A 15,717-nucleotide genomic window follows, 5' to 3' on the forward strand; every position below is an offset into this window, starting at 1 on the left:
ATCCATGCGCTGTTATAGGAGCATATAACCCAGCCCAGGGGCTAATACGTCTCGGCATCAACACACAAACTAGGTGCGCATAAACCCCACCTTACAGGTCTGCTACAATTGGTCTGTATGAGGTTCATCCCAAGGCCAGAACCAATAGCCAGGCTGGGGGAGGAGCCAGGGCAGGGGAAGTTGGTCTCCTTCGCTGATTGCTTAAAAACTCCAACCCCATCCAGTGCCCGATCTTCCTCGCACTAGTCAGCCGGGGTAGGTCCTCCTCGCACAGGGTAGCAAAGATGTCCAGACCCCTGACCGACCAGGAGAAGAGGAAGCAGATCAGCATCAGAGGGATCGTAGGGGTGGAGAATGTCTCTGAGCTGAAGAAGGGCTTCAATAGGCACTTGCACTTTACTTTGGTCAAAGACAGGAATGTCTCCACCACCAGAGACTACTACTTCGCCTTGGCACACACTGTTCGGGACCACCTGGTGGGCAGGTGGATCAGGACCCAGCAGTACTATTATGAGAAGGACCCCAAGGTACACACTTGGTCCAGACTCTGCTTTACTGCTATTTGCACCTTTTTATAACCCTGCCGCAGCGTTGCTTTCCTCTTTGGCACTGTCACAGTTAACTCATAATTGAGTTGTAACCCTTAGAGTGCTGAAGTGATGTGCAATATCTGATTCTGTAAAAGCCTGTGCATCCCCATGCTGCTGCAAGGGTTAAAAAGTCTGCAGAATGACTTAATGTGTCTTTTATTGTTCTGTGTCTTATTATTAAGGAAATTAAAAAAAAATAAATGGTATAACATGATTTGTTAAATGCCTGTGGATGAGCCACCAGTCCTGTTTCTATATGAAATGTTATAGATATACATATACAATGCAGGGTGCAGGAACTGACTCACCTGTACCTGCCAACTGTCCTGCCATGGGTCACAGTAGAAGCCAGGGCACTTAAAGGGTTAGATGGGAGTTATACTTAAAGTGCCTCATGTATTCTAGTACCCAAAGCTTTTTTTTTGTTTTTGCTAATTAGATTCTCTGTTGTTTCTTTATTCTCTTGCGGGCTGTTATGAGATGCCCCTCCCCCCAGGCTCATATATATGGACAAATATTTACGAGTAAGGATATATATTGTCTTATTTCTGCTAGCTTCATTGTTCCGTTGGTATAAATGTTTTTTTATATGATTAACCGGAATACATTTTGCCTTAAATCCTCAGGAAAAAAAGCAGGCCTCGCGGGTGAATTTCCTGGTTGGGATTTGCTGAAAAAAAATTAGTTTTTGTAAAATAGATTGTAAATTCAGAAAAGCAGGACCCGCACCCGCCTTCACAATGTCCTATAGGAGACATTTTAGAGGAAAAATTTTGGCGTAAGGGGTCTGAAGTTTAGATGTAATGTAAGGAGGTCATATTTTGCTGAGAGAGTGGTAGATAAGTGGAACAGCCTCCCGTTAGACATGGTAGAGGCTAATACAGTAATGGAATTTAGAAACGTTCTGTCCTGAATGAAGACAAGGCCGAGGACTGACTAAGATCTGAGGCACTACAGCAGGAAAAATATGCAGACTAAATGGGCCCAACGGTTAAAAATCTATGTATTAAAGTTTGTAATGGTGCCGACGCTTTATAAACAAAATGTAAAATATCTCTTCACCATACAGAGACTGCTGAGCCTCGCGGAATCGTTCCCCTTTAGTATATGTATATGTGTGTGTGTGTACATGCGTGTATATGTATCTAAATATGTTTCTCTGAGCATATAATTATTATTATTATTATTTATTATTAACAATAAAGTCCCTGTTGATATAGGGTGTGTCTTTTTGGAATGCACGTTTTAATTCTCCATCCACAGAATGTGCGTGTCTGATTTAACTCATCGGTTTCCCAGGATGTGACATATTCATTAACACTTCGGTGGTTTATTCACCAAAGGAACCGTTTGTAAGCTCTCCGTGCAGCGAGGCTTGATCTTTACAATGTACAGTCAAGGCGTTTAGACCACAACACTCTTTAGTGAAGAGACCCCTCTGTGGCCCCGAGTGAGCGAGGAATAGCCTTGCTGTACAATAGATTGCATAAACCCAACATTCTAGAGAACGTTTCAATAAACGCTGTGCAAGTTTCTCGTGTCATGGCCGCAGTTCGTTGAGTAGTCAAACAGGGGCCGCTACCCTGGTGACACAGTAGGTAACGCTTTTGAAATGTTGGCCTTGGCTTTCACAATGAAACCTCGCTGACTCTGTAGTTTTACGTTTCACTTGGTTACATTTTAACCATTTCAAGCCATGTCTGTGTAAAAATATGGCAATGCTGCTTATTTAAAATAGTTTCTTTGTTTTTAATAGAAGCAAAACAAACTGATACACATTCTCTTTTACTTGGTTAACCGCTTGGCCCTCTGCAGCGTTCTAGTTATGCCGTATGGTGATAGGAAGGTTACCATTAACCCCTTTTTGTCTGGTCTCGTCTTTAGGAAGTCGATGAGCGAAAAAAATGGCTTCCGTAATAAACGATCTCTGAATGTGGGCCTTTAATTGGCAATTTAGACCCGGACGTGTCTTAGGCCGGTCTTAGTAGATCAGGCAGACCGTTCCTAAAACTCATAATTCTCTTATTCTGCGCAGTTGAACGCCAATCGGTTCTGTGATCCGGTTTGGTCATGTTGACGGTTGACTTGAGAATGATTTTCACAAAATCCTATAAAAAAAGATGTAAATCAGGTAATATGTTTAAAGCCATGGGGGGGCTGTCCCAAGGTACACTCCTTTACATAGTGGGGCACAGTTTGGCGATTTAAGGTACAGTAATGTGCTTTTTGGGAAGGTTGCCCAAATCTAGGTGCCTATGGATACGGTAGGGTACTTCTTGCTTAAAAAAATAAATAGAAACCGTTATTTGATTTGTAGTTGGTTTTGTTAAAAGGTTTGTCTCTAATACTTGCTGCTAGCGGTTTATTGGGTTAATTCAAGGGTTTATTCTCCATACCAGGAGCTTGCGGGTTTAAAGTCATCGACTCTTCTGTGCATCATGAAGTTCCAGCCCTGGATAATCTTATTTTGCGAGAATGGTTTATCAGGAACTGTTTAATTCACTATGCTGTGTAAGGGGCCCTCTAAGCTCTTCTTGTAAGAAGCCCCCCTGGGGTGGGTCTGTTTTGTAGTATGCTGGGGCTCTTAAAACTGTGATAATTACTGGATTGCTGTGAGATGACTGACATCCACGCCGTTGTGATTTTTGCAGAGAACCTACTATCTTTCCCTGGAATTCTATATGGGCCGAACCCTACAGAACACGATGATCAATCTGGGTCTGCAGAATGCATGCGATGAGGCAATCTATCAGGTGAGGATACGTCACACTTTACGTACATAGAGATATATTCACTAGAAAGGCAGAATCCGGATGATGGGAGTTGCTGTAGTTCCATAATATGTCATTAAGTTTCGTGCAAGGTTTTTTGGGTGCTGTTCAAATTGTGAACAAAAAATGCATTCCCTAAGATTAATTACTCAAAGCATGGTGACTATTGCCTAGTTGGAGCCACAACTGTAATGCCGTTACCCGTCCTCTAATATAATTTACCCAGAACAGCAATTTCTAAACCTATAGCTTTGGATCCAACAGAATCGGAAGGAATCTGTTATTTTATCTACCGACCAGTAAAAGTAGAATACTGATTAGACCCGGCAAGTCTGATCTGTTCCTTCCAGCAATGTATGCGAGACTCTCATTTAGTTAAAGCGGTTTTAGTTTTTTGGTTTTTGCCAGAAATCGGCAGATCTTTATTCTGCGTGTTATACAGGCTACTGGTTCAGACTTGCCAGGCCCTTTCTTATGTAAGCTTTTTGGATCCCAGAGTAGCGTTTTGTTACAAAGAACGGATTCACTTGGCACTCCGCGGTAGTCGGAGGAATCTGGGCAAACTGTTCTGTGTATTCAGAGAGAACGTCCGCTAAACTGATTTGTTTTCAGGAAATGCTTACCGAGCTCTGCTGCCAACATACCCCATTTATGTAGCTTCAGAACTTTTTATTTTTTTTGGTTGAGTTCCCTCCTGTGAACTTTCATGGTTTCATGTAAGTTTGGAGAACATGAACTGCTGATTACATTTACTTTAAGTGTAAAAGTTAAAGTTTTACTGGTCTCTTTAACCCTTTCCACATAGTCAGGGGTACACTGCCTAATTTCTCAAGCGATCTCTTTATATAAACACCCATTTGGGGCTTCTTCTCCTCGTCCTGTCCTTAAGTCACCAAGATAAGGCAAATACAAAACCAAAAACCTTCCACCGGCCGCTGTCTTGGCTGTTGTGGTGTATCCGTTCCTGACTTAATGTAATGGCTCAGTTGTTCGGGGCTTATTATACCCATACATTATAAGTAAAGGTTCTGTTCCACCTGCTCTGCTGAACTGAAAACTTTTTTTTTTATTGTATATTTTTCTTGGGAACCTTTTAATTATCATGTGACTCAAAAGCAGCCACTAGAAGGGCTTTAGCATTTCTGTCCTATGCTTTTAAATTTTAAAAGCAAATGATAAAATCATAGATCTGCAATGGATTATTTGCTTAACATTTTATGGAGCCCAAGAAATGTTTATCTAAGTGGAACAGCACATTTTTTAACCTAAGATCTTGTTAAATTACTTTAGTGCTGTAGCTGTGACTTTACTGCGACATCTTGCCAAGTTCTTCGGTCACTTTCAAATGAGCCAAATGAGCTAAGTATAGTTGCCAACTATCCTGTTTTTCCAGACAGTCCCAGGATGTGGACCTTGTCCTGGTACTTTCACCATCTCTCTATGCCGCTACCTATGGGTATTACCCACACCTAGCGACTTTAATGGGTTGGACAAGTAGTCACAGGGTGTTGCCTGGGCCCTCGCAATGATGGTGCGTGACAATAAATTTATTTTCCAAATGAAAAAAGCCATTTGAATTTCATCTGAACCAAAAAGGTGAACCTTTTTTTTTCAGTTTTTTGAGCAGCAAAGCGTTCCTGGAAGCTTTTATTTATTTTATTTTTTTTCTCCGAATGTAGGCAACTTTGAACAAAGTGACCTGAACATTGAGACCAAATGTTTAGAGTGTGGTTGAAATCTGTTCACGGTATGACCACTGCATTTTCCTTTTCCATTTTTTTGTGTAGCTTGGGCTTGATATCGAAGAGCTAGAGGAGATGGAAGAAGACGCTGGCCTGGGAAATGGTGGCTTGGGGCGTCTGGCTGGTATGTAACTTCTTGTCTCTGTTTGTAACACACCGTGCAAGGGATCTGTCTCGCTGTGGTTAACAAAATGGTTGTGAAAAATATACTGTGATATTGGGAAAGGTGTGGCGTATCTTTTTTTTTTTTTTTTTTTTTTTTTTATTTTCCTCCAGTTTTTACCCTCTTAATGCTCTTTAACTTCCCCTAAATACTATAGTGGGAGAGTGAAGTTTTGTGGTTGAAGTGGGACAGTGCCCTCAACAGAAAAATTGACCGTTAATCCACAATATATCATAAGTGGAAGAAATGTATTATCCGCTTGCTTTGTAAACTTACCAGTCCAAGCCAAATGGCAAGTAAAATAAGTGGTGATCTGCACAGTAATTAAGCAATTAGCAAACATCCATCTATAAGAGACGCGTTGGGCTTAACATCTGATGTTTCCATTCTGACACTTACAATGTCTCTGTGCTGCTGAGTTTTTGTAATATTAGGAACTCCAAAAACAAATCTTGTGAAATGTCACGAACGTGTGTTTCTTATCCTTAGCTTGTTTCTTGGATTCCATGGCTACGCTCGGACTTGCCGCATATGGCTATGGGATCAGGTATGAATATGGTATCTTCAATCAGAAGATCAAAGATGGCTGGCAGGTAAGCTGTCTCGTTTGGTATCCTGTATTTGGTATTGTAGATTAACCCCTTAACGACAATCCACGTACATGTACGGGGTTGCCGTGCAACGGGTTAACGACAATGCCCGTACATGTACGGGCTGCCGTTAAATAGCTGCATCGCCGCGATCGCGGCGTTTTCGCCGCGATCGGCGGCTTTGCAGCATCCACGGAAGCCTCCCAAGTGAGGCTGACCGTGGATCCGGGGAGGGCAGCCCTCGGCAGCCCTCCCCGGAAGAAAAATGGCCGCCGCCGCACCGATCATGAAAGATCGCGGCGGCGCCCGGCTAAAACAGCTTAGGAAGCGATCTGAATCGCTTCCTAAGCCTAAATGGTGTTACTGACATGCCTCGATATCGAGGCATGTCAGCAACACAACCCCCCTACCCCGATCACCTTGTGATTGCTCCGAAGAGCAACCACAAGTGCCATCCTGTAAATGACGTTGCCGTCATTCACAGGATGGCATTAACAATAGATCTGAGTTCAGAGGGTCTATCCAGACCCTCTTGTGAACTCTCGAGCTCCTCCTGCAGGTTGAATGCAGGTACTGCATCCAACCATACCAGGTCAATGGAGCCCAGCTCACTAATGAGTGATTAGTAAAAAAAAAATAAAAAAAAATTAAAAAAAATGTTTAAAAAAATAAAAATAATATGGTAACATATAAAAATCCCCACTGTCACCAAAAAAAAAAAAAAAAATTAATAAGCAAGTCCTAAAATTCTTTATCTTTACAAAAATTCCAGCATGAAAAGAGTTAAAATATTGGCATTACAAATGCCCATAGGGTGTCTCGTATTAAAAAATGCATGAGTGGATGGGGTAAATTGAATTGGCCGGGTTCAAAGGTGTCCCAAATATGGGACATGGGGGCAGTAGGATCAGATGTCTGAATGGCCAAAAAATACACACCTCACAAAGGCGGCCTTTTACCTCCCAAATAACCCAACAAACCCATGCATGTGGGGTATCACTGCGCTCAGGAGATGTTACTGAACACATATTGGGGTGTTGTTTGACAGGGACATATACCAGGAGCGATAAATTTATACCTGAAGTACAACGTGTGTGAAAAAAATACAAAAAAATTTACTACCATAAAGTTTCACAAAGGCTGGTGGTAAAATTAGTGCATGGAAAGGGTTAAATTACCAGCATGTGAAATACCTTGGGGTGTCTAGTTTTTAAAAATATATGACTTGATGGGGTAAATTGCATTGGCCGGCTTCAAAGATACCCGAAATGGCACATGGGGGGAAGAATTACCAGATTTGGAAAAAAAGGTTTTGAAATAGCAAAACGCTACCTGTACTTATTGCCCCATAACGTGCAGAAAAAAGCAAAAAAACATAAAAACATTGGGTATTTCTAAACTCAGGACAAATAGTAGAATCTATTTAGCAGGTTTTTTCATTCGTTTTTGCAGATGAGTAAAAGTTTTTTGTTTAAAAAGTGAGAAAAAGTAATTTTTTAACAAAAAATCCCCATATTTTATCATTTTTTTTATAGTAAATTAGATGATATGATTAAATTAATGGTATCTAAAGAAAGCCCTGTTTGTCCTGAAAAAAACAATATATAATATGTGTGGGAGCATGAAATGAGAAAGAAGAAAATCACAGCTAAACAGTAACACCGAAAAATGTTAAAATTGCCATTGTCCCACAATATACTACGAGTAATAACCCCTATTGTCCTTAAGGGGTTAAATATCAACATTTCCAAAATAAACAGTTTTGTTTTTGTTGTTGGGAATCATTTTACAATCATTGTGGCCAATTGCTTGAGAAATAACCAACGGTGGATTGGAGATTTAGTAACCACCCGCAGTTTAGTTGCCCAAGATGACTTCCCCTCCACTAGTAGCTACTTATAAGGATCTTTCTACAGACATGCTGGATCTTTTATATAAGTGATGTGTGTTTTATTGATTCTGTCCTAGTGTTTGTCTAAATGTGGCCGGGGTCTGATACGTTACGATTGACTGCTTTCCTTATGTGATGGGTGATTTAGGGCTGCGTAAAATGAAATATTTATTCTGTTCGCATTTATATTTGAGCTGCAGAGACATTAGTGTGCACGCTATTACTTGTGTGCCTTCAGGTAGAAGAAGCGGATGACTGGCTGCGATATGGAAACCCGTGGGAGAAGGCTCGTCCAGAATACATGCTTCCCGTTCACTTCTATGGAAGAGTAGAGAGTATGAAAACCGGCGTGAAATGGGTGGATACACAGGTAGGTATATTGTATGCCATGCTGGATGAATGCAGCCACAAGAATTGAATTAATTAAAAATGGCCTGGCACCCAATACGATCAGAAATACTCCAGGTGTACATGTGCTACTGATTAAGAAACACGTGCCCAACACTCTATGGGGAGGATTTGATGGGTTAAGTGGAGGGCTATCAAAAGAGCATGCACGTCGCCAAAAAGGCTGTGTAAGAATAAGGACCAATAATCATTCTTGCAAAACTACCCTCACATGGAAGAAGAATTAAAATTATCATTAAATAAGAATATTCTTGAAAGCATTTGCTTAACACCCCCCCTGACCCAACAAGTCATCTATTAAATGTGTACTCTTTGACAGGTTGTTCTGGCCATGCCTTATGACACACCAGTCCCTGGGTACATGAACAACACCGTGAATACCATGCGCCTTTGGTCAGCTCGAGCGCCTAATGACTTCAACCTGCGAGACTGTAAGTTTGGGCAGCACGGGCTGGGGTCCCTGTGTCCTGATGGCAGATAAGACACTGGGATGCCGATGATCAAGGAATGTCTAAAGAAATAGACCTGCATCTTACTTTATAGACCTCTGTACTAGGTCCTTCTATGGGGCAACCACCAAGTTTATTTTGACCCATGCAAATTAAGAGTCATCTGACTCTTTAATAATTCTCCAGCACTTCTTAGATGAAGAGACTATTGCATACCAAACTGAAAATTGGTTACTAGTTAAATAATAAGGGGGTAATTATTTTGGCTTTCAAAATTGCCGTGTGTGTGTGTGCGCGTTTTTGTATTATGTATATATTTGTATAATAAAATATATTACATACCTTTTTCGTAAAAGGTCAGTTTTACAAAATACCTCTGAATTATTCCCATTTTTATTTTCTAGTTAATGTTGGCGATTATATCCAGGCTGTGTTGGACAGGAACCTGGCTGAAAACATCTCCCGTGTCTTATACCCTAATGATAACGTAATTATAATATATTTATTTTACTTCATGGCAGTTGTTTAAGCTAGTTTATATAAAGAAACTAGCATGGTATGATCAGACCATGTTCCAATTCTTTGCTGTATCTGTCTCGTATCAATCTGTCTGCAGTTTTTTGAGGGCAAGGAGCTGCGTCTGAAGCAAGAGTACTTTGTGGTGGCTGCCTCCCTGCAAGACATCATCCGTCGCTTCAAAGCCTCAAAATTTGGCTGCAGAGATTCCATCAGAACTGGATTTGACTCTTTCCCTGACAAGGTACCCCATTTTGTCAGAGTCATGATCATGGTGGAAATTGGACAATTTTGAATGCACGCTAAAAGACCCCAATTTTACAAACCACCATACTCCTCTCTAACAATCTCCCTCAATCTATTTCATATAGCACAATGGTGGCTTTGATACGTTGCATTGCCCTTGACGGACTTGCACCTAGTTTGAACCATTGTGTCTTAATCTCTTCAGGTAGCTATCCAGTTGAATGACACGCACCCGGCACTGGGAATTCCTGAGCTGATGAGAATATTTCTGGACATAGAAAAACTTCCCTGGGACAAGGTATGGGAATGTAAATCTAATATAGACTTTCCAGTAGCGTCTACTTTCCAGGTTAACCACTACATGGAACTCCGGTGGAAAGTTCTACAGCTGGTGCACTGTTCCCACTTTGCGCCAAGATAGCACTTTACCAAAAACCTCTATTTCTACCTTGCAAGCTGGATATAAGAGTGTTCTGGAGAAATCATCAGAATTCTTCATAATTATTATCAGGAAGTGGGTTTTGGTCATTTGCTTTTCTATGAGGAACTTTAAACTATTGGTAAATAAAACCACACCTCTCTTGCGTTGCTTTCACCAGCAACTGTATAGATTTGTTATGCAATGCAAATGTGTTTAAAAACACTTCCATGAAACAATGATTATCCTTAATGCTGTGTAAACATGCATTGTTATTAGTATATTAAAGGGGGGGGGGAACCTCCCACCAAAAATATTGTCGTGTCTTGGCAAAGGTCAGCCTACGAAAAGCTGGCCTTTGTATGCCCCGTGCGGAAGACTTTAATATTAAATTGTGAAAGCATTAAACTATACATAGTATGTGGTTTTAAGATTAAAAAAATAGGTATGGTGACTCTATTCAAGAGCTGCATAAATTAAATGCACACAATGCCTGGTATCGTATGTCCCCTATTCTAACAAGGCTTGTTGCGTTCTCATGGTTTGCTTTTTTGTGTTGTGCGTTTTGTTTTGTTTTTTTGTTTTTTTTTTTATTTGCAATGGAAGAAGACATCTTTATTGAGACCTCCTTGGCCTACAATTCATCATTTGTGAAATTCACACATTACTTTCTCAGGCCTGGGAAATCACCAAGAAGACCTTTGCCTACACAAACCACACCGTGCTACCGGAGGCTCTGGAACGTTGGCCAGTGGACCTTTTTGAGAAGTTGCTTCCGCGCCACCTGCAGATTATCTATGAGATAAACCAGAGGCACTTAGATGTAAGAATAATACGCCTTCTGCGTGTGTACATGTTTATATAACTACGTATGATTTTATTTAAAGCTGTCTTTAGCAGTTATTATTTTTTATGCTAGATTAATAATGGCAAAACTTTTTTTTTTATGTTATAAAAACCTCCAGAGAATAACGGCCCTTTTCCCCGGTGACATGGACAGGCTGCGGCGGATGTCTTTGATTGAAGAGGATGGCGTGAAAAGGATTAATATGGCTCATTTGTGCATTGTCGGGTCGCACGCAGTTAATGGGGTGGCTAAGATCCATTCAGACATTGTCCGAAATGAAGTGTAAGACAAATGATTCATATCGGCCATTTTAAGTTGATTGAATATCTGCTGCAATGTAATATCCTATCCTGTCAATACTCTCCATGGCTTCGTAGCGTTCGTTCCGACTGATGTGAAGGGGAATGTATTAAGATGTCTTGTAGAGTTAATGGGATAATACATGGAACTGAGGATCTACCAACGGTGTACTCCTTTACCGGAAATACTTGGTGTATCATAGTCTTTCTAATCAAACTTCACCATATTTTAGTTGATCTGTAAACATGCAATCTGTTCTACCCCTTCTATATAAATCTGTTGGCTATCCTTCTGACATTTTCCTTATGTTATGATACGAACAGAATATTATGTCGTGCTCTTTAACAATGTCTTCATTCATTTAGAGGTTTCTTTTTTGATGCCAGCTTTCTCCCGTATGAAAGGATGCTTTGTGGGAAACTTTTTGTGAATGTTGCCATTTTTTTTTATTTGCAGGTTTAAGGATTTCAGCGAGATTGAGCCGGAGAAATTCCAGAACAAGACAAACGGCATCACTCCTAGGAGATGGCTTCTGCTATGTAATCCTGGTCTTGCTGAGCTTATAGCAGAGGTGAATGTTTAATCTGTGTCTGCAAATGGAGCGCTAGTGATGATAAATAGCGCCTTTTCAGTAACCTTGAAGACTGTCTGCTGGCCTGCGCTTTTTTGGGGGGGCTTCTGTGAATAGGGACTTATGTGCTGATCTGTATTTTAATTCTAGAAAATTGGAGAAGACTATGTTAAGGATCTGGGCCAGCTGAAAAACCTGAACAAATATGTGAACGACAGCTCTTTTATTAGAGATGTTTCCAAGGTCAAGGAGGTAGGTTGGGGCCGATGTGCACTGGTTTATTTTAACTGGCTTGGTACTGCATAGTTTTAAAACTTGTGCATGTCTGCCTCAATAGGAAAATAAGATTAAGTTCGCGCAGTACCTGGAGAAGGAATACAAGGTGAAGATCAACACAGCATCCATGTTTGATGTGCAAGTAAAAAGAATCCATGAGTATAAACGTCAGCTCCTGAACTGTCTCCATGTGATCACCATGTACAACCGTGGGTATCCTACTATGTTACAATGTGTCTTATGGCATCATTTATTTATTTTCAGCATGTTTGTCTCTTTATGCAAGTACAATTAGTAATGAGAAATGTTGCTTCTGAATCATCTGATATCTAACCATCGCAGGGTGTAATTGTGACAAATCTAAAATCTTACATTAGGTATCAAGTCGGCTCCTTCAAAAGATTTTGTTCCAAGGACTGTTATAATTGGAGGAAAAGTAAGTCATTCTTTGTGATCTCGCTGCCAGATTTTGTTTTATTTATTTTAAAAATATCTACACTTTGCACTGGAGGACAAACAAACTTGGGCTCCATTGTGTGACCCATCTTAGCTGTTGTAAAGAAACTTCTAGAAGCCACAAGAACCCTGTAAAGTATTTTTTAGTGCACTATAGTAAGCTGAGAGAAAACCCATTCTCAAAGGCAAAAGGTTATACCGATAACAATTTGACTTTCATTCAGTGTCAGATCATGGACTGTAGTTATTCTTACACTAGCTAGATATTCTTGAATTATGAATTGTATAAATTTACTATAAAACCACAGCCGTCAAAACATTAGCAGTAAAAGTATACGCTACTCACTGTGCAACATTGATGCAACTGAGCTTCAGCTATGGCAGCATATGCAAGCCTTAAATCGAATTTAATCTTTTTAGCCGCACGGCGGTATAGAATCGGCACGGTAGAACTATACGTTATAGATGGAGTGGAGACCCATATCTTTTGAAGTCCATTAAATATTTACTATACACATCAAAGGCTCTTGGTCGTCCCTAAGGAAGCAAACTTGTATCTTGGCACCTACCTGTAACTTGGATATATACCGTATTTGCTCGATTATAAGACGACCCCCCCCAAATCTTAATATTAATTTAGGAAAAAAGAAAAAGCCTGAATGTAAGATGACCCTATAGGAAAAAAGTTTTACCAGTAAATGTTAATTCGTTTAAACTATTTTTTTTAATAAAAGGTATGATTGAGAAAAATATTTTGTTTTTATTTCCTTCTATTTTCCAACCTGCCCCCCAGTTATGCACATCTGCCCCAGAAATGCCTTATACCCCCTATATGCCACTGTGCCCCATGATATGCCTTTTAAGCCTCTAAATGCCACTGTGCCCCATGATATGCCTTTTAACCCTATATGCCACTCTGGCACTTAGAGGGTTAAAAGGCATATTATGGGGAAGAGTGGCATATAGGGAGGTTTAAGGCATTTCAGGAGGCAGAGTGGCGTATAGAGGGTTAAAAGGCATTTCACAGAGCACTCTGCCTCCAGAAATGCCTTATGCTCCCCATTTAACACCCCCCGCCCCACTTACCAGTACTTCTGAGTCTCCTGTCATGTAGCTGGGGCAGCGTGTAGACTCACGCTGCAGCTGGAAGGAGGCGTGGCTAGCAGCGGGGGTTGTCTGTGTGCATCGCGCAGACATTCCCTGGCTGTCAGAGATCAGAGTTCCCTGCGCCGGTGCCGGGGAATGTCTGCACGCAGACAACCCCCGCTGCTAGCCACACCGCCTTCCGGCTGCAGCGGAAGTTGTCTACGCGAATCGTGTAGACATCTACACGCTGCACACCGGGGACTCTGAAGTACCGGTAAGTGGGGCGGGGGGGTTGAGACAGGAGGATCCAGATCCCCTGCAGCTGCGGGGGATCTGGATCTTAGTCGTCTCATAGTCAGACTTTGAGGTCTGATTATAAGACGACTAAGAGGGGTATTTTTCAGAGCATTTGCTCTGAAAAAAACCTTGTCTTATAATCGAGCAAATACGGTAATATGTTAAACCTTTTACATTCTTTCCATAAGATTTCAAAAACATAATTATGGTTTCTTTCTTAAAAAAGGCTGCTCCAGGATATCACATGGCCAAGCTGATCATAAAACTGATCACGGCTGTTGGAGAAATTGTGAATAACGACCATTCAGTGGGGAACAAGCTGAAGGTCATCTACCTGGAGAACTACAGAGTGTCGCTAGCTGAAAAAGGTTTGTAATTACTGAAGTGCATCTGTTAATTGGGTAAAGAATCCCACTAACGGCTAGAATAAAACGTCACCTTATTTACCGGTGTTCTAATCTAGAATGGTCTCATGTTCTGGTTTGATCCTCAAGCTGAAAGGAAGAACTATAGCCGCATGATTTTACCAACGCAAAAACATTAATGCTAATTTTCTCTAATAAAATGTGTTCTATTGGCAGTGATTCCAGCAACAGACCTGTCTGAACAGATTTCCACAGCAGGCACTGAAGCGTCTGGGACAGGAAACATGAAATTCATGTTGAACGGGGCCCTGACTATCGGCACAATGGATGGGGCCAATGTGGAGATGGCAGAAGAGGCAGGAGAGGAAAACTTGTTTATCTTTGGCATGAGGATAGAAGATGTTGCAGAACTGGACAGGAAAGGGTAAAATTGTCCTTTTATTTTACATTGGGTCAGGATGTGGTTTGTAGGATCAGTGTTTTCTAATTACTGGCAAGTGAGCAGCATACGGTTATATGTAAATGCTGGGCTCGGCAGGTATGTTGTAAGTGATCTTAATTTGTTCTTTGCCCTGTCTCAGATACAATGCTGAAGATTATTATAACAAACTCCCAGAGCTGAAGACTGCCATTGATCAGATACAAAGTGGCTTCTTCTCCCCCAGCAAGCCTGATCTCTTTAAGGATTTGGTGAACATGCTTTTCCACCATGACAGGTGAGTGCAGCAATTGTTCCACATGATTGTCTATGGAGAGGGGTCTGAAATATCTGCAATATATTTATTCTGAACTCTTTCTTTAGGTTCAAAGTCTTTGCCGATTATGAAGCCTATATAAAATGCCAGGAGAAAGTTAGCAATTTATACAAGGTGAGTGCTTCTTGTTACTTCATTATAATCTAAGGAAATGTTCTTTATTTTACAGCTGTACTATAATGGTATTGAATACTCCCAGGTCTTACTACATAAAGCAAGGACAAGCATACTGGGGTAGCCCAGCTCCCCACACATCCGAGTTTACTTGTAATCTGTGAAATTTAATAGTTCCGTTACAGACGTTGCACAATGTACCTATGTATTTGAGAGCTACCATAACCTTTAGTAGTCCATGGATTTTTTTTTTTTTTTTTTGTTAATACAATGTTTTGGTTTTTGTTTAGACACCGAAAGAATGGACCAAAGTAGTCATTAAAAACATAGCCGCCTCAGGCAAGTTCTCCAGCGACAGAACCATTAAGGAGTACGCCCGCGATATCTGGGGCGTGGAACCCTCTGACCTGAAGATCCCACCACCCAACGAACCCAGGGATGCCGTTGAAGATGTGGCTGCAGCTGCTGCAAAAACGAAAGTCTAATGTGCTTCTAAAACCGCAGAAACCTTTCAACGCATACAAAGCATCTACAGCACCCTAAAGTCATTCAATCTGATATAGCAGAGAGCTAAATACTTCAGATCTATAGAACACCTCCTCTCTATTGCCAGTCACATAACCCTTTTTTACAGTTTTATTTTGCTGATAAAAAAAAAAATAGCACTAACTGACCCTGCTGAAATTGCCCCCTTTCTGCTTCTTTTGAAAAACTTTTCTATACATCGCTCTTATATCTGTCATATTCGGGCTATTTGTTTTGTAACTGTTGTTCTTGAGCAAATAAATAGAAAGTTTACTTCCTTTTTTGATCTCCTTTTTAAAATCATAGCAGCATCTGTGCGTCCAACCCGCTCTGATTCTCAC

The 15,717-nt window shown here is 40.9% G+C and overlaps 1 protein-coding gene across 1 annotated transcript; it reads left to right on the forward strand.

Moving 5' to 3' along the window:
• The first annotated feature begins 209 nt into the window (after positions 1-209).
• Positions 210-15,656, forward strand: PYGL (glycogen phosphorylase L). The gene is made up of 20 exons (XM_053475002.1): positions 210-527; positions 3,242-3,343; positions 5,149-5,227; positions 5,756-5,859; positions 7,986-8,117; positions 8,475-8,586; positions 9,009-9,091; positions 9,221-9,364; positions 9,572-9,664; positions 10,461-10,607; positions 10,750-10,913; positions 11,388-11,502; positions 11,653-11,754; positions 11,840-11,987; positions 12,156-12,214; positions 13,844-13,985; positions 14,199-14,406; positions 14,564-14,698; positions 14,785-14,851; positions 15,142-15,656. Exons 1-20 carry the CDS (start codon positions 285-287, stop codon positions 15,334-15,336), a joined length of 2,574 nt encoding a protein of 857 aa, XP_053330977.1. The 5' UTR covers positions 210-284; the 3' UTR covers positions 15,337-15,656.
• The last annotated feature ends 61 nt before the right edge of the window (positions 15,657-15,717 follow it).

This window comes from Spea bombifrons, chromosome 9 (genome assembly GCF_027358695.1).
Source record: "Spea bombifrons isolate aSpeBom1 chromosome 9, aSpeBom1.2.pri, whole genome shotgun sequence".
Lineage (NCBI taxonomy): Eukaryota > Metazoa > Chordata > Amphibia > Anura > Pelobatidae > Spea > Spea bombifrons.